Here is an 18,011-nt window from a genome sequence, read left to right as displayed (position 1 = left end):
CTGCACATAATGGCTATACAGGCCTGGCTGAAGGAAGAAGGCACCGAGAGAGTTTTAGGTCAAAAGCATCCTGAGGGGGACAGAGAAATTCAGCAGCTGGGAGGCAGGGCGAAAGGGAGAGAGGGAAAGAAGGCAAATGGGCTGGAGGGAAGACAGTATCCAGGAGCCGACCCATGCTGCAACTGAACCGCTTTTCTTAATCTCTGGGGATGGGGAACCTCAGGAAAGCCCTGGTGATCGATAAACTGAATATTCTATTGAGGAAGTTAACACCTCGGTGTTACAGTCTGAGGAGTACGGAGCCTTGGGGGGCGGTCGGGGATGCTGGGAGCTCCAAGACTCATTGAAAAGGCAGCAGAATCTAACTCGAGCTTCTGCTGCGCGGATATCTTCTTGTCCGAACCAGCCGCAGCAGGCCAGTCTGCGTCCCAGGCACCACCGCAGGCCGAGGGTTCGCTGGTAACTCCGCCAGCCCTGGTGGGGGTGGGGCGGTGGTCCTGGGCCAGAGAGGAATTCTCATACGGGCCTACACACTCCTCATCATCCTCATCTTTTTTTTTTTTTTTTTAATCAAGAAACAACACAAACTCAACATCCCATTTGGTTTATTGCAAGGGGAAAAAAGAGGTTGGAGAAAAACATTCAGCTTTCCCAAAGGTCAGTGAAGACCCAAGTGCCAATGCCATGGCCTGAGAGGCAGCATCGGGCTTCCACCTCCTCTAAGTCCTCAGCCAAGGGGGCCTTCTTAAAGCAGATGCAGTACCAAACTGGCTTTTGTCACCTTGGTTGGCACCTGCGTGCTTTTGGATCCCATTCCGCCTAGAAGCCCATTTGGTCACCCTACAGGGCCTTGACCCAGCTGAGCCTGAGCTGCCTACAGCCCGGCACCCAGCTTGTCTTACCAGTCGAACTGACAGGGTTGCTGAATTCCTGAGAGTCCTGGAACATTCTGGAGGGCCCAAGGAGAAGGCTGTGAGGGGTCTATGAACTCCTTGAAAATGATGGGTCAAATTGTGGGAATGCCCAGATGTGCATTTTTCACAGGGTAAGAATCAGAGCTTGGCCTTAGCTTTTCCAAGTGGGGCCTTAACTTTCAAAAAGATAGGTTTAGATCACTAACTTTCATTTTATTTTCTTAGCCTCTGCCATCTCAAGCATTCTCTCCTATGGCCACTGCCCCTTCCTCTCCCAACCTACAGCCTTGGGAAGCCGTTTCTGTTTTTAGTGTGGAGAGAAACCAAATCCTGTCTCAAAGGGTCTGCCGGGACTCATTCTTCTCAAGGACCCCTCTCCCGTTTTAGGGACTTATTTCACCCTCTACAGAGCTTTGATGATTAGCATGGACAAGTGCTTTGGGGCAAAGCCCCCTTCTCAGGCAGCCCTCAGTTCTGTGGCATTTCCCAGTAGCACTGTTGAGTGCAACAGTCCCAATGCGTTTCACCCTCCCGGAGAGCTGGACAAGGACCAAGTCCATCCAGACAGGGGTGCTAGGTTTCCCTGCTCTGAAGCTTTTGCTTATTCAAGTTTGTTGGCCTCTGGGCCTAACCAGGTTAGAATTTGCCATGGCCTTGTTCGCTAGAAGGAGGTGGGGATTGAAGGACTGTTTCGCATCTCTCCGCACAGATTTGATTCGGCTGCCGCTGCTTCTGCGGCCTCAAGATCTTGTTGAATTGGAGAGAACTGGTTCTCAGAGTCTCTGCCCTTCTCTCCCCCTTTTTTCCCTCTCCCTCAGTCCTTCTTTCCTTCTGTCTCTCTCCATCTCCCTCCTCTCTACCTCGATGCCCCGTCCCGTCCCGCGGAGCCTGTCGCAGTGAGGCACAGACCAGCTGGGTGGAAGTGGGGGGAGTGCAGCGCAAGCCTTGCCGAGGGGCGCCAGGACGAGCAGCCACAGCAGGCAGAGACCGCAACCGCTTGCATCTTCAGAAGCCAGCGTCAGGGCTCTTCCGCCAGCTCTCCCGAGTACTCTCTCTGGGTCTTCTCAGGCTCGGCTTCCTTCTCAGACTGGGTTCACCATGGGAGGAACAAGACCAGGTGCCCGGCAAATCACCCGGGATGCGAGGGTCTTTCCCCGCTGTATGCAGAGGCCTGAGCAGTCTGCTTCCTGGGATCCCGGCGTTCAGCAGCCCCAGTCAAGGCCTCTGCAGGGGCTGGAGCTGGTGCGGCGGCGGGCAGGCCTGGGGCATCCTGAAGAGCAGTGGCCCACAGCCCTGGGGCAAGGCAGCGACCTCCTGGGCTCCACTGGATCCGGCCGGAAAAGGTCGCATTTCCTGAGATAGGTCTGAGGCCCACACAGGGGCTTGCGCCCTGGGCCAGCAGTTTCCAGTTGACTAAGAGCGCGTGCCTACAGCCAGGGAAGAAGGAGGCTCTGGTGTCTGCTGTGCAAAGGGCCTGGCCTCGGAACGCTGCTATAACTGGGCCACGAGCCCAGCCTGGCCTTGCCCGGAATGGATTTCCTCACCGCAGGCCTCGTTAAAATGCGCACACCGCGGGAGAGAGGGCTGCCCCAGCCACAGGTTTGGAGGGGAGGGGGGAAGAGAGGAGGGGACCAAGAGGCAGGAGTGTGGTGACACTGGTTCTTGTCATAACCTCCTAGTGCATGCGAATGCCAAGGTTAAAGGGAGAGCTTGAGGCAGAGGTGTCCATCCATGGCCCCCTCCTCCAAGTTTCCCCCTCCAGGTCTTCAGGTCTCTGGTCAAACCAAAGACCCTGAAGAGCGATGTGTCCTTCACTTCCCTGAAATGGGGTATGAGCTTGGAAGCTACCCCGGGGGATGGGGCTGTGGGGTGTCTGGATCTGGCTCTGACCTCTGAATAGGGGTGGGGGGAGTCTTTAGCCAAGGTTACCGGTTGCTTCCACCATCACCCCCCAACTCCTTGCAGCTCACCGGGGTCCACCGACAGGAGCTGCAGAGAAAGCAAGCCAGGTGAGCACACCAGAAGCCAAGATCCTAACTGGATCAACGACTGGCTGAGGAAGAGTGTAGAGGGCTGAGAAGCCAGGGCATTACATTTTGGGGAAAATTCTATGTGGGGTGCAAGAAAGAAGTGGCAATAGCCAGCTTCCACTGCGCGCTGGATCTCGGACACTCTAAAAGGTCTTGGTGGCCTTAGGGCCTGGTCTGTCACTTTTGGGAGACAGTTCCAGGTCCCGAGCTGAAAGGGAAGAGCCTGAGTTCCCAGCAGGTCCTCTTAGTGGTTAGAGTGCGGGGGGTGGGGGGCTAGTGGCTGATTCTGAAACAAGAATGGGGAGCACCCAAGGCAGGCCGGGGTGCACACCATAAACACCCCACTTGTTAACTGCGCGGGGCCCTAGGGCCCTTCAAACAGACCCCGCATGAGAGCTCACGTCCGAGCGTGGGCGGGGCTAGCCCAGGGGCCAGGCCCCCCACTAGCCACGTTGGGGCAGTCCCCACAGCTCCTGGCCTTTGGGCCGAGGTATCGGGTGTGCGTCTCCCGGCCCATCAATACAGATTACATATTTAGATCAATCGTGGGCTCAGAGGGCGCCCTCGGAGAGCGGCCCCGCGACTACGAAACCAAACTGGGAGTGGTCGCGCGGAAACTCTGGCTCAGGATTGGCTGTGGGCACCCGCCGCGGTGCGGGGGGATTGCTAATCGTATTCAGCATGTTTTGCACAAGAAATGTCAGCCAGAAAGGGCTATCTGCTCCCTTCGCCAAATTATCCCACAACAATGTCATGCTCGGAGAGCCCCGCCGCGAACTCTTTTTTGGTCGACTCGCTCATCAGCTCGGGCAGAGGCGAGGCTGGCGGTGGTGGCAGCGGCGCGGGGGGCGGTGGCGGCGGCGGCTACTACGCCCACGGCGGGGTCTACCTGCCGCCGGCCACCGACCTGCCCTACGGGCTGCAGAGCTGCGGGCTCTTCCCGGCTCTGGGAGGCAAGCGCAATGAGGCGGCGTCGCCGGGCGGCGGCGGCGGTAGCGGGGGCCTGGGTCCCGGGGCGCACGGCTACGCGCCCGCGCCTATAGACCTATGGCTGGACGCGCCCCGGTCGTGCCGGATGGAGCCACCCGAGGGGCCGCCGCCACCACCACCACCTCCCCAGCAGCAGCCACCGCCTCCGCCGCAACCACCCCAACCCCCGCCGCAGGCCACCTCGTGCTCTTTCGCGCAGAACATCAAAGAGGAGAGCTCCTACTGCCTCTACGACTCGGCGGACAAATGCCCCAAAGGCTCCACCGCCACAGCCGAGCTGGCCCCCTTCCCGCGGGGCCCGCCGCCCGACGGCTGCGCCGTGAGCACCTCCAGCGGGGTGCCAGTGCCCGGCTACTTCCGCCTCTCCCAGGCCTATGGCACGGCCAAGGGTTACGGCAGCAGCGGCGGCGCGCAACAGCTCGGCGCCGGCCCGTTCCCCGCTCAACCCCCCGGCCGCGGCTTCGACCCACCACCCGCGCTCGCCTCCGGCTCAGCGGATGCAGCCCGGAAAGAGCGAGCCCTCGATTCGCCGCCGCCCCCTACGCTGACTTGCGGCGGCGGCGGGGGGGGCTCACAGGGCGACGAGGAGGCGCACGCGTCGTCCTCGGCCGCAGAGGAGCTCTCCCCAGCCCCTTCCGAGAGCAGCAAAGCCTCGCCCGAGAAGGACTCCCTGGGTAAGCAGGGCGCGCCGAAGGGCCGCAGTCAGGCGGGCAGACAGGCAGACCCAGAGAAGGGAAAGAGTAGAGAGCCAGGAGTCCGCGCAGCGCCGGCCGGCCGTCCTTGGCCCAAGCTGCAGGCAGGCTGACCTTGTGAACTTGCTTTTTAATATTTGGGCGTGGGGACGCAGTAAAAAATTCATGTCCGGCTTAGCGCCCCACACCAAGACGTCCGCCACTCTGGCCTCAGCTCACCCCCATTGGGGGGGAGGGCATGGACGAGCAGCCCCTCTCTTGCGCTTGCCCTTCTCCGTGGCCCAGAGCACCCTAAGCCGTGGTCTGGGCCCAGCCTGCGAGGCGCGGCCCACGCGGGGGGGAGGGGGAGGGAGGAAAGTGGCTCGCCCGCAGATAGCGCGGATGTTTGTAAGGCATCCAAAATAAGCAGCCGCCAGCATCAATAAATAAGCCCATTAACCGGCGAAGTTCGAGTTTACGATCCCCCAAGCTTTTTTCAAAGTTGCTGGAGGGGCGGGAATCCTCCTTGCGGGGAGAAGAAAAGGCAAATCCGGCCCGGTCGCCGGGGCCCTGAGCTTAGAGTCAGAGAGGGGCCATTTCGCTACCCCTGGAACTCCGAATCGCCCAGACTGCACGTCTCTGACTCCTGGAAAGACGTGACAGACGGCCCTTGACCTCGAATCAGTTTTTCGTCCCTTCCCCATGTCCCAACTATGTCCTTGTTACTCTCTTCATTGGGCCTTCGGCAATCAGGGTACGGGAATGGGACAGCGCCACGCTGCCCCCCTCCCTTCCAAGTAAGCACCCATGCCCCCAGCCTGGGGGCTGCAGGAAATGCTTGTCTGCCTTGGGGCGAGAAGCACAGAAAGGCGTTAAGTTCAAGATATACAGCCTGCTCTCCCAGGCCGTTCAGTCTGCGAGCACCGTATAGCTTTGTGCTAAAACAGGTGTTTGGGAAAAAGTGGAAGAAAATGTAAACTGGGAGGGTAGGTACAGATTGGAGGCCCTCTCCATTTTGCACACACCCTTTGGAGGCACTGCTCATCCTGAGCAAGCTAAAAGAGGTGTGTGTGTGTGTGTGTGCGCGCAAAACTCTCTCTGTGTGACTTAGGGCATCCCTCTTATCACATAGAAGTCCCAGATTCACCCCTGCGCACAGCCTGGCCAGACCCCGATGTAACCTTCCCTTCGTTATTCTTTTAAATGCTAGGCAATTCCAAAGGCGAAAACGCAGCCAACTGGCTCACGGCAAAGAGCGGCAGGAAGAAGCGCTGCCCCTACACCAAGCACCAGACGCTGGAGCTGGAGAAGGAGTTTCTGTTCAACATGTACCTTACTCGAGAGCGGCGCCTAGAGATCAGCCGCAGCGTCCACCTCACGGACAGACAAGTTAAAATCTGGTTTCAGAATCGCAGGATGAAACTGAAGAAAATGAACCGAGAAAACCGGATCCGGGAGCTCACAGCCAATTTTAATTTTTCCTGATGAAGCTCCAGGCAACGCCGATTTTTCCCGCTGCCAGAGAGCCATTCTCCTCCCTCTGTCTTCGGCCTCTGCCCAGGAACTCGCACCTGTGCTGGAGTCCCACTCCTCCCTCCCACACTCGCCATCTCGCTGGCCGTCACATCTGTGCAGGGCTGGTTTGTTCTGACTTTTTGTTTCTTTGTCTGTTTGCTTGGTGCTGGTTTACTTGTTTTCTGGGGGAAAAAGCCATATCGTGCTGCATTTCTATAGAGAGAAATATTATCCTCAAGTGTTGAGTGGTGACTGGGCTGGTTTGCTGTCTCGGGGTTCCTCTGCTGGAAATGGCTCCTGTCCTCCCGGTGGAGCTGGTTTCCTGCGGGGGCGGGCAAACCTAGCCGGAAGGCCGAGGTCCCATTGAAGGCGCTGAGGTGTCTGGCCTGAGGTCAATGGTGCAAGGAGCCGCCACCGGGCTCGCCTGCCTGGAGTGCTGGGCTGTGTTTAATCAGGGGACATAGGCCCCTGGGTTTCTTTTTTCTTTCTTTCTTTCTTCCTTGGCAAAAAGAAGGGCTTGCAAGCATGGACATGCAGGCTGGCAAAAGGGCTTGGCTTTGGCTGATTAGAAAATTGAGAGTCATAACGAGTAATCTTTCCTTCCTCTGTAAGATATCCCAGCTTTAAAAGGGAGGGGAAAAAAAGAAAGAATGACCAAGAGAAGGAAACTTCTCTTCCAGTTTGTGTAGGGTCTTGCATTGTGGGACTAAATTATTTCACTTACCTCTGAATTTTCATATCCTTCTGGCTGTAGATAAATAATCTAATATAGTTTTGTTTATGCGTGCAGATTTAGCGGGGGTTTTTTGGTCATTAAATAATTGTTACCACTGGTAACACGACAAGCACACCACAATTCTCCCTATCTTGTGGAGAGTTTTCTTTCTCATTTTCTTTTTTCTTCTTCCTCTTTTATATTTTCCTTCCTAAAATTCACAGAATCCGAGGAGGGCTGGGCAAGCGGAATAGACTAGAGAAGGAGACATTGTTTGGGTTTCCTTTATACTGTGAAGTTACATGCATAAAAGGGTCAAACCTGTAGGTGCAGAAAAAGAAAAATTATAAATACAAATCTGTATAAATGTCTATTATTATGAAAAATTGCCAATCTTGTTTTATGCAAATGCATTCTATCGTTATTATAAATGTTAGTTCTAGCTCTATTTACTTCTAATCTTAAATCAGAATAAATTAATATTGTAATGCTGCTGTGCGTGGAAAAAAGACGATGTTTATGTTCTTATAGAAGAATAAAAGCTGTGGAATGAAGCTTTTTAAATTTTACCTCTTTTTTTTACTTCTTATCTTCACCTTCCACTTTATCCCGTTCACCACTTTTACAACAGGAGGACTAGCCCGCGCCCCCTGCAATTACTTTAGGCATCTATTTAAATATTACCTAGACGGTCGTAATTTGTCTGGGCCCTATAGCCCTGGTGCCGTAAGGTTTGTCGGCTTTTGTTCAGTTTTATGACTTGCTAGTATATCTGGATTGTGGCTGTCTTGGACCAGTGGTTTCAGTTGAGAGGGGAGCTGCATAGACAGAGGAAGCCAAACAGGATTTCTTTCGGGAGCCCCAGGGAGGCTCGCAGACGCCGGTTGTTTTGCGGGTCCCCTGGTCTTAGATGACCCCCAGCCTAGGAATCCGGGGAGCAGGCTGGGCCCAGAGCGCGTCACTAGCGTCCGCCGCAGCGGTTAGGTAGACTGCTGCGGGCTGTAAGCCCCCCTCCCCCAGCACGGCCTCCCCCACCTGGTCGCCCTCCGCGGGGCCACGCGTTTCCTGCTCGCGGGAGGTGGGGGGGAGGGCGACGGCAGGGGGAGGGGGCGCGGGAGCGCGCGCCCCGGCTGGCTGGCTGGCTGAGAGGGAGAGAGGGGGAGAGCGAGCCGCAGGGAGCGAGCGCCGGAGGCCGAGACCAGACTGGGAGCCGGGCTCGGGGCCGTCCCTGGCGCTTTCGAGTCACTCAGGGTCGCCGCCGCTTGGCGCCGGCTCGCCGAGAAGCGGGATTTGGGAAATCAGCACGCACACTGCTCGCTCTCCTTTCTTCTCGCTTTTCCCTATCCTTCCATTTTCCTCTCTCTCCTTTACCTTCTTTCCCCCTCTCTCCCAGGTTTACCTTACCGGGGGCCGGTGGCTTCTTCCGCCGCGATGCCTTAGCGGCAGCGCGGGACACACAGTGGCAGCGCGGGCGCAGGTTGGCAAGGGGCCGGGCCGGGCGCGATCGCAGGGTTCTCCCTTGGCTGCGGCGGTGGCGGTGGCGGCGGCGGTGGCGGCGGCGGCGGCGGCGGCGGGCGAGGCAGCCCCGCGCTGGCAGCACGAGAACTGGTCGGTGATTTAGGTAGTTTCCTGTTGTTGGGATCCACCTTTCTCTCGACAGCACGACACTGCCTTCATTACTTCAGTTGAAATCGTCTCCAGGTACCTGTGCGCGCGGGGGCCGGGCCGGGCGGGGCATCCGGGCCCTGGTCGTGCCAGGCCTGTGGTGGCAACCTCGGCTTTTCCCGCGCAGGAGCCTCGTCCCTGCCTCCTTCTCAGCGCTTTGCCAAGCTGTTGGCCGCAATCCCCATCCCCACCTGGCCTCGAGCAGGTATGATCAGGTTAGCTGCTCCTCGGCGGACGCCGGGGGCGTGGTAGGAATTCTGGGCCCTGAGCCATTCAAGGTCAGGGGCACACGCTCCCATTCTGGGCCTTCCCCGACTCCAGGCCATTCTCCTGCAAGGCTGGGACACAAGCAGCCCTAATCCAGGGTAGAAGATCAGGAAAGATCCCCTTGAGAGACTCAGACTAAACTAGGAGGGACAGGCTGGAAAGGGGCTGGGATACTGGCCTTGTCACTTACCCTTCTCTCTGTAAGCCGCCCTCTGCTCCCAGGAGTCGCCTTTGACTCTTTGCTTCCTTCTTTTCTTCCCTCCGTTCTTCCTCTTTCTTCTTTTTCTTTATCCTTACCTTTACTTCTTCCTTCTTTCCTTCCGTTCATTTGTCTTTCATCTTGGGTCTCTCTGTGCCCAGTTTTTTATCTCCACTTCCTGTCCTCCCATCTCTTCCTCCGAGAGGGACCCAGGGCTGGCTTGGGAGAGTGTGGGACGGGGGTCTTATTTTTTTTTTTTTTTTCTGCGTGCTCAAGTTGTGGTCGGAATCTGCCAAGGAAGGGCTCGCGTGGGACAGCTGTTGGGGGCTGTGGATCTGGGCCTGGTGTGCCGCTGCAGAGACAAGGCCTCGGTTATGATCACGACCGGATGGCGGCGGCCTTGCGTTCTTACTCCGCGGGTCGGCAGCCACAGCTTATGAGATCCGATTAGGGGGCATTCGCGCCGTTTTTGTGTGCCCACACAGAGGGCAAGGAGGCCTTTGCTGGCCTCACTGGGCACCTGAGGCTGGGACCTCGGCTGAGGCCCAGCCAGGCTCTATAGAGCCTGGCCACGCAGGGAATCCCGCCTGGAAGCTTCCTCCGCTTTCCTCCGGCCTGCTGGTCCCAACTCTGGCTTTAACCGCGCGGCAGGGGAACAGCGCTAGGGCAAAGAAGGGTTGCTTGTTTGCCCGTAGCCTCTATCAGGTTCAGAGTCTGTTAGAAATGGCATCCTTGTGCCGATGGGTACTGGAGAAAGGGACCCTTCCAGCTCCAGTCTGTTTCAAATATAATAGGGGAAAGGAATCTTAAATTCCACAACCATTGTATTACAAACTTGAGCCCTCATTCCAAGTTGTAGTCCACTGTTGGAAGCCAGATGAACCATTCTGGCTACCAAACTGAAAACAACTTTCATCCCTCCCTCCCTCCCTCCCAAACACACACACACACACACACACACACACGCACACGCAGAGCCTTCAGACTCATGCCCACCAAGCTGGGCTTCCCTTCCCAGCTCTGTCTCCGGCCCTGGAACTGTTTCCATCGCTCTGCCTGCTGTCCTGTTATCTGAAAGGCCAGCACACGGCTCTCCCCTAAAGTCCTCTGTGCCATTTTCCAGACCAGAGAATTGGATTTATTTTGGAGGCCAAGGTTTTAGAACTCTCAGGCAGAAAGAGGCAGTTTTTGTAATTACATCTATTTATTTTTTTTAAATATACACACACAGTCCCTTTCATTTCCAAAATAAAATCTGACTCAAAAGCTTGACTCCTTTCTCCCCAAATCTTTGGGCAGAAGAGGGGTCCAGTTAGGTTTTTCTGATTTTTCTCCCCTCTTAGGCACCAGTAAGGCCTGCTTAACATTCAGGGCCTGCTAATTATGTGGTGACTGTCCTATTCTAGGGGGCTAAGGTTATTTAAACAGCTTTTTCATTAAAAAAAAAAATACTAATACTAATTCAAGGCTTCTCTGATCAAAAAAGTTGAATTGCAAATAGGCCAGTCCAGCCCATTCTCAGACAATTACAATGAGGAGCGAGGTCTCCTGAGTTAGTACTTCTTAATGAAAATCTCAGAGGCACCGCGAACTGCCCAATATTTGGGACACGCCGGGATGCGATGGGGGTGGGGAAAAGGCAGAGGAATTTACTGGGAAAGGAAAATATTATGGGGGAGGAGGCTAAGGCCACCAGGACCAGCCACGTCGTCGGGAGTTCACTGTGTCGGCCACTTCCCTCTTCCGGAGAGAGCGGATAAAGGGGAACCCGGCTGGTCTCCGCCAGGCTTCGCAGCCTCGCTCTCGGGGAGAGCCCGGCATTTGAGGGTCCCCGTCCGGGATAGGGATGTATCAGGGTTTGGGGGAGGATTACTGGAATTGCTGGGTAGGATGAAGCCAGAAAAAGAGATGGAAGCGCCCTCGTCGCCCGCCCTCGCCGACAGGGGAGTGGGCTAATGAGAAACACACTCTTGCAGACACAGTGTTCACACGTGAATTTAATTACCCCGTTTTTAGGAGTCGCTGCTTTCCGTTCGGATTTGGGGTGGGTTTTTTCTTCCAACTAACAGAGGCCGTGAGGCCTTTTCATTTAACGCAGACAGACTCAAAAAGGGGTAAGAAATACCTTCCCCCATGTGGCCAAGCCAAGGAATGGGATTAAAGTCAAAGCCCCGTGCCCTGTGCCCCTCCCCGTTTTAATTTCTAGCCCTGGACTTGAGCGGCGGTCGCCTAGCTTTGGGCCTTTGTAACCTTGTTGAGCCGTCCGGCCTGGTGAAAACCGAGGCGGGGCCCGGGGCGGTGGCCGTTAAGAAAGGAAGGAAGGAGCCCTGAAGAACTCATACTGGGCCCCCGAGGCCAGCGGCTCTTGCGCGGGCCTCCGAGCTCCTGGAGCCGCGCGGTCTCTTCGGCAGGACTGTCTTCTCGCGAGCCGATCTCGCCTTCCACGGAGGCCGCCTCGTGTTTTTTTCGCAGCTCGGGTTTGGGGAGTGCGACAAAGCTCGCAGAGCTCAGCGTGAGGGCCTCCGAGGTCGGGGCACGGTGCTGGGTGGCCCGCTGCGTTCGCCTGGGTGTCGTGATTCCTAGCTGAGGCCCGTAGGGCTGTAGGGCTGGGCGGGGGGCGTGTGCGCGGGGTCGGAACCGAACCCGCAGCACAACCAGGCCCTCAAGCCCTTCGGCTCAGGGACAGCCGGCTGCTCCTCGGTGGGGCGCTTGCTGGAGGTTCAGCGGCGACGCTGGGAGCTAGCTTCCCCGGGCGCCCTGGGATCCAAAGGGGGGCAGATCTCGGGCCCCACAATAGGCGGTGCCCTCTGGGAATCCTGTCAGTGCCCAGCGCGCTCGGGCAGGGGCAGGTGGTGGCTCCCTTTGGGACGGATGCTGCGTTGAATTTGACTTTTCGCGGCCGGCCCAGGGTAAACTCTCATCTCCGGGGACGGCAGGAATTATTTACAGGGAGCTCGCCAACCCAACACAACAGTCTAATTTAACCTTTCCAAGTCCTCGTAAATTTTTACAGCCGGGAACCACGGCGAAGCAAACGAATCTGTTGGTCGTTCCCGACTTCCCACCAGCCTGTGTGGCTTCTGAAACAATAACTCCTTATGAAATATCATAAATATAGATTTAAATACAGTAGAGCGAGAATGCGATTTGGCTGCTTTTTTATGGCTTCAATTATTGTCTAATTTTATGTGAGGGGCTCCACCGGCCGCACTCGCACGCGGGACCCGCGCCTCGCTGATGGCGTGATTAATTGTGATATAAAATAGTCCGCTTAAGAAGTGTGTGTCTGGTGGAGGCGGTGGGAGGGGAGGGAGTACAGAGGCAAGGCCAGATTTGATCTTTTAATCTTCGTTGGCCACAATTAAAACAAACCCGATCGTGGAGCGCCGCGATCCCTTTGCATAAAAACATATGGCTTTTGCTATAAAAATTATGACTGCAAAACACCGGGCCATTAATAGCGTGCGGAGTGATTTACGCGTTATTGTTCTGCCGGGCGGGCACGTGACGCGCGCGGCCAATGGGGGCGCGGGCGCCGGCAACTTATTAGGTGACTGTACTCCCCCCCCCACTGGTGCCACCAAGTTGTTACATGAAATCTGCAGTTTCATAATTTCCGCGGGTCGGGCCGACCGGCCAGGCACGGGGCACAGCGATGGCCACCACCGGGGCCCTGGGCAACTACTACGTGGACTCGTTCCTGCTGGGCGCCGAGGCCGCGGACGAGCTGGGCGCGAGCCGCTACGCGCCGGGGGCCCTGGGTCAGCCTCCCCGGCAGGCCACAGCGCTGGCGGAACACCCCGACTTCAGCCCGTGCAGCTTCCAGTCCAAGGCGGCGGTGTTCGGCGCCTCATGGAACCCGGTGCACGCGGCGGGCGCCAATGCGGTGCCCGCCGCGGTGTATCACCACCATCACCACCCTTACGTGCACCCCCAGGCGCCCGTGGCGGCGGCGGCCCCGGACGGCAGGTACATGCGCTCCTGGCTGGAGCCCACGCCCGGCGCGCTCTCCTTCGCGGGCTTGCCCTCCAGCCGGCCTTATGGCATTAAACCTGAACCACTGTCCGCCAGAAGGGGTGACTGTCCCACGCTTGACACTCACACTTTGTCCCTGACTGACTATGCTTGTGGTTCTCCTCCAGTTGATAGAGAAAAACAGCCCAGTGAAGGCGCCTTCTCCGAAAACAATGCTGAGAATGAGAGCGGCGGAGACAAGCCCCCCATCGATCCCAGTAAGTGTCTCCTCCCTTCAGACCGGCCGCCGCCTCCACGCCGGCCACCAGGATCTGCCAGCCCTTCAGCTTTCTCTTGAGCCTGCTTCGCCTGCGCTGCGAGCCTCTTGAGCAGGGGCCGGGAACCAGAAGTTGCTGTTTAGGATGCCTCGGATGGGGCCCCAATTCCAGAGAGCAGTGACAAGCTGGCTGCCGGGTTCAGGGGGAGGGGAGGCGGCTGCAGCCGGGAGAGAGGGGGCGGGGCGGGCGCTGCGGGCCAAGCCAAGACCAGCCGCCCCTCTCCCTGGCTGTCCGGTACCAGGACAGCAGTACTTTGGGTCGTTCTTCGAAAGCAGCTCGGCAGAGAGAATCTTTTGTGCGGCTAGACTGTCCTGGAGCCTGGAGCGGCGGCAGCAACTGCAGCCTAGACATTGAAGAAAACAGCCGATCCCCTCCACTTCTTGCCTTCAGCCAGTGGCGGCGTATGTCCTGCCCAAGATGAGGCTGTAGGCGACCGGGCCTCGGCGGTCCCCATGCCAGATTATTCACATAAACTGGAGAAGTGATCAACATCCTTGGGGCGCCTAGGGGCGCCATGCCGGCTACCCGGCTCTGACGGCCATCCAGGGAGTCAAAGAAGGAAAGGGGAAAGTAGAAGGAAAGGTGGGGAAGGGAGGATACAGAGAGAGAGTGTGTGTTAGTGCGGGGGAGAAGAGAATATTAACGTTACAGGAACACAGGGCAGCGTGCTGTCCCCCTGCCTGGCAAGAAGAGGATCTATTTCTAAATTTCCATCCTTGTACAGTGTACAGAGAGTGGAAAGAAGGAGAGGAAAAGGACAGGAGGACAGAGGAGAGAGGAGGGTCTCGTAAGGGAGGGGGAAGCCAAGATTTTACTGCGTGCAATTGTAAGTGACCGTTCCTCCGTCTGTCTGCCACGATTCCATTGTGTACGGGTTCTGCAGCCTTTCCCTCACCGATTCAGCAGCGTCCCGCACTTTGGCCGAAGACCCTAGGAGGTTCCCCGGCCCCCAGTGGAGGGGGGATGTAGGTTCTTCTCCTCTTTCTAAATCCCGTCTGTCTCCTTCGCAGGCAACCCGGCAGCCAACTGGCTCCACGCGCGCTCCACGAGGAAGAAGCGCTGCCCCTACACCAAGCATCAAACCCTGGAGCTGGAGAAGGAGTTTCTGTTCAACATGTACCTCACCAGGGACCGCAGGTACGAGGTGGCCCGGCTGCTCAACCTCACCGAGCGGCAGGTCAAGATCTGGTTCCAGAACCGCAGGATGAAAATGAAGAAAATCAACAAGGACCGGGCAAAAGACGAGTGATTCAACTGAGTTCATTTAGAAAAGAGAGAGCGAGCCAGGGAGAAAGAGAAGGGACTGCCCGATCCCTCTCCCGCCCCTATTCAACCCCAGCGTCCACCACCCCGACCATCCCGCACAAAGCGGCTCTAAACTCCAGGCCTCATCTCCCCCTCGAAAGCTGGGCTAAGGCTGGCTTCCCCCCACCCCCCAGCCTGCTGCTTTGATGGAGGAGGTATTGTAAGCTTTCCATTTTCTATAAGACGGAAACAAACAAACAAAAAAGGGTGGGGGGGGGACATTTTCGCTGATGCCTGTGTGTGCTAGCTTGTATATATTAAAAAAAAAAAATCTACCTGTTCCTGACTTCAAAGAAACAAACAACAACAACAACAAAAAAATACTACCTTTTTATAATGCACAACTGTTGATGGCGGGCTGTATAGTTTTTAGTCTGTGTAGTTAATTTAATTTGCCCTTTGTGCGGCAGAGCGATCTGCCCAGATACTTGAACACTGTGTTTTATTGTGGTAATTACGTTTTGTGACTCAAACTTCTGTGCTGGGTGACGCACCCGTTGTGATTGTGAGCGCTTAGAATTCAATTTCAACTCAGGTTGTTGCTAGGGGAGAAAAATAGTTGCGTAGAGTATAGCTCTGTATGGAACATGTCTTCTGTATGACTAGGCTGTTCACCTTGGATTGTAAACGAGCTGTAAGGATTTCCCAGTGAAATAAAATTTTAAAAGAAAGAAAGTGTTCTCCAGGATGCATAAATTCATGGTTTCCTCCTCTTTGGAAATGTGGGCATTTTCTTCTCTACCCGTTCTATAGACCTGTCTTGTTCATTGTATATATAATCCATATATTAAAGAAAAAAGTAATCAGACAAGCTTGAATATTGTTTTTGCACCGGATGAACATTGAGGAAATTCGGAGCTATACATATGTGCAGAAGGTTACTACCTATGGTTTACATTTAATTTTAATCGGGGGAAAAATGAATGCTTATTGTAATGGAGTTAATTTTATTGATAATAAATTATACACTATGAAACCGCCACTGGGCTACTGTAGATTTGTATCCTTGATGAATCTGGGGTTTCCATCCGGCTGGACATACACTGTATATTTTGCAATAGTTACCTCAAGGCCTACTGACCAAATGTTGTGTTGAGATGATATTTAACTTTTTGGCAAATAAAATATATTGATTCTTTTCTATTTATTGCGGGTCAGCTCTTTGAACCTTTTTCTCTGGGATAGGGGAGCGTGGGTAGTGTCTCTGGGTGCGGGCCGGGCCTGGGGGGAGGAGGCAGAGTCTCGATTTTGCCGTTTCACCGCCGGCGGGCTCTCGGATCGGGAACCGCCGCAGCCAGCCGCGCTCCCACTCCTGCCGGCTGCCTGGCGGCGCAAGCAACCGAGCCAGGCTGGGCAACGAGGGGCGGCGAGGCCTAGCTCCCGGCTTTGACCTGTCCCATTTGCGGGGAGGCCGAGAGGCCTTCGAGGAGCCGCGCTGGGGTCTCGGGTCCCGTTGGCCAGTAGCAGCGAAAGGCCACCCTTTCATCTTGGCGCCCAGAGATATTTCCCGAAGCCGGGTCCACTGAGATCCCCTAGGCCTTCCCCTGGCATAGGGCGGGGAGTGTGAGGGCAGGAGCGACGGGGAGTTGAAGGACCAGCCTCCCGAGGAGTCTCCAAGGAGGGAAACGAGCCCTGCTGCCCCAACGCGGCCGCCAGGAAGGACATCTGGGGACTCTCAGGGACTGAAGTCTTGCGCCCTCGCACCTCAGCGTCCTGTCAGGACCCAGGAGATTCTGGGTTCTGTACCGCACTCCCCTCCCGAGCACCCCTCCTGGCAGAGACAGGGCCTAGGCAGCCGGCGAGCTGGAAGCGCCATAAAAGCAAATGAGGGCTGTTGCCGTTTATGGGGTGTAAAGGGCTGAGGGGGGAACGGCCACAACTTCGGAGGCCCAAGCGCCTTATAGATGTGGCCAGAGGGTTCAGCCTAATCTCCCCCCTTTTCTTTTCTCGCTCGCCACGCCCTCTCCCCACCACTCCGAGACTGCTGGAAAGTTATCTGAGTTCCGATGCCTAAAGGGGGAACCAGGACGCCGGGGGATGGGTCTTTCCCTTACCCCCACCCCCACCCCGCCGTCAGATTGGGACGCCCTCTGTTGTTGCAGACAGAAGGAACTTCAAAGAATGGGCAGTAAGGGTGTGCCATAAAGGCCGGGTCTGCGAACTGTCTGGAATTCGGCCCTTAATGAGTTTACAACTGTCCAGCCCCAATTAAGATTTTCCACCAAAGCCCTTTCATTTGTTTGCTCTGTCTGCACCGATAAAGCGGCTGCGGAAACAACTCTTTTATGGGCACTGCGCTCTCGGCAGCGTAGATTCCGGGCTCCACGCACACCCCCGCCAGGGACGCGGCTCTGGCCCAGCTTTGGGAGTGGGGCGCGGGGCCCGCCCCGGCGGCTGACGAAGTTCAGGCCGGGGAGCGGGGGCCGCAGTGCAGAGATTCGGCCAGCAGATGGCAGTATGGCTCCACGCAAGTGGCGCCCGGGCCGCCATCTCCCGCAGCCGCAACCCTGGGAAGTTCCTAAGATGTCGACTTGACGCTAGCCTTTCTCGAATGGGAGCCCCAGATTTGAATGAACTGCGGTCGTATATTTTCTTTGCTGGTCAGGCCGGGCCAGAAACCTCGCTGGGAAACAAGCAAGCGGTGGTGCTCGCCCGACCTGCACCGCTCCCACCCCCTTTCCTCTCCCGGGTTCCGGAGGCCTAGCGCTGCGTGGCTGCAGCCGTCTGGCGGCTGCGGGGCTGTAGCTCCAGGCGCGGGCGTGACTCTAGGGTCACCGTTCCCAGGCCGGGACAAGCCTTGGGGCAGCGCGACGCTCGAAGAACTCGGCTGACCAGCGGACAAACAAGGACTAAGGCCTACAGCCCCGGGATTTGGTGACCCCCCGGAGGGGGTGCAGAGGGCGCCTACGTTGGTCAAGGGTCCTGCGGCAGGCGGGGGAGGGGGTGCTCCCTAACGCTGCGCCCCGGTACGAGGCCCGGTGAGCCAGCACCCGCAGAGGAGCCAGGACCCCAGGACCCGGCCGCCTCGAATAAGCTGCAATAAAACGAGGTGGTGGAAAATAGGGGGCAAAGGCATTCTTGGTGACTTTCTGGTGTGGGTTTGGCGGCTGAATTGCCCGGGATGGGGAAATCCCTGGGAGGCTGCTTTGATTGTTCTAAAATAAATACAACGTTTAAAATAATTATGATAACATCCTAGCTCCAGGACAGGAATTCACGTCGTGAACGCTTTCCTTGCTTTCTCTCGCCACCGAATTTCCTTGGCAGTGGAGCTGCTCAGGCTGCTCTGGTTTCCCGTGTTCAGGAGGCCAGGAGGAGGGAGGGGACCCCAATCTAGGCCCAGCCTATCCTGGACCCTGAGCGGGGAACACGCCCCGGAACTTTCCAGGAGGCCGCCACCAGTGCGGGTGCGAGGATCAACCCCTGGTGCAGAATGGTTTCAGAGGGA

General features: G+C 56.7%; 2 protein-coding genes across 2 annotated transcripts; both read left to right on the top strand.

The window, feature by feature from the left end:
- The first annotated feature begins 3,641 nt into the window (after nt 1–3,641).
- On the top strand, nt 3,642–7,343 carry LOC111147280 (homeobox A10). The gene is made up of 2 exons (XM_022503229.1): nt 3,642–4,608; nt 5,816–7,343. The coding sequence occupies exons 1-2, from the start codon at nt 3,642–3,644 to the stop codon at nt 6,088–6,090; spliced, it is 1,242 nt and encodes a 413-aa protein (XP_022358937.1). The 3' UTR covers nt 6,091–7,343.
- Nucleotides 7,344–12,603: 5,260 nt separating this feature from the next.
- Nucleotides 12,604–15,658, top strand: LOC111147274 (homeobox A9). Its single transcript, XM_022503218.1, has 2 exons — nt 12,604–13,198; nt 14,269–15,658. The coding sequence occupies exons 1-2, from the start codon at nt 12,622–12,624 to the stop codon at nt 14,505–14,507; spliced, it is 816 nt and encodes a 271-aa protein (XP_022358926.1). The 5' UTR covers nt 12,604–12,621; the 3' UTR covers nt 14,508–15,658.
- The last annotated feature ends 2,353 nt before the right edge of the window (nt 15,659–18,011 follow it).

Source organism: Enhydra lutris, unplaced genomic scaffold (genome assembly GCF_002288905.1).
Source record: "Enhydra lutris kenyoni isolate GAN:26980312 unplaced genomic scaffold, ASM228890v2 scaffoldscaffold16, whole genome shotgun sequence".
Classification (NCBI taxonomy): domain Eukaryota; kingdom Metazoa; phylum Chordata; class Mammalia; order Carnivora; family Mustelidae; genus Enhydra; species Enhydra lutris.
The sequence above is the reverse complement of the archived record's forward strand: the minus strand, read 5'-3'. Positions and strand labels throughout refer to the sequence as shown.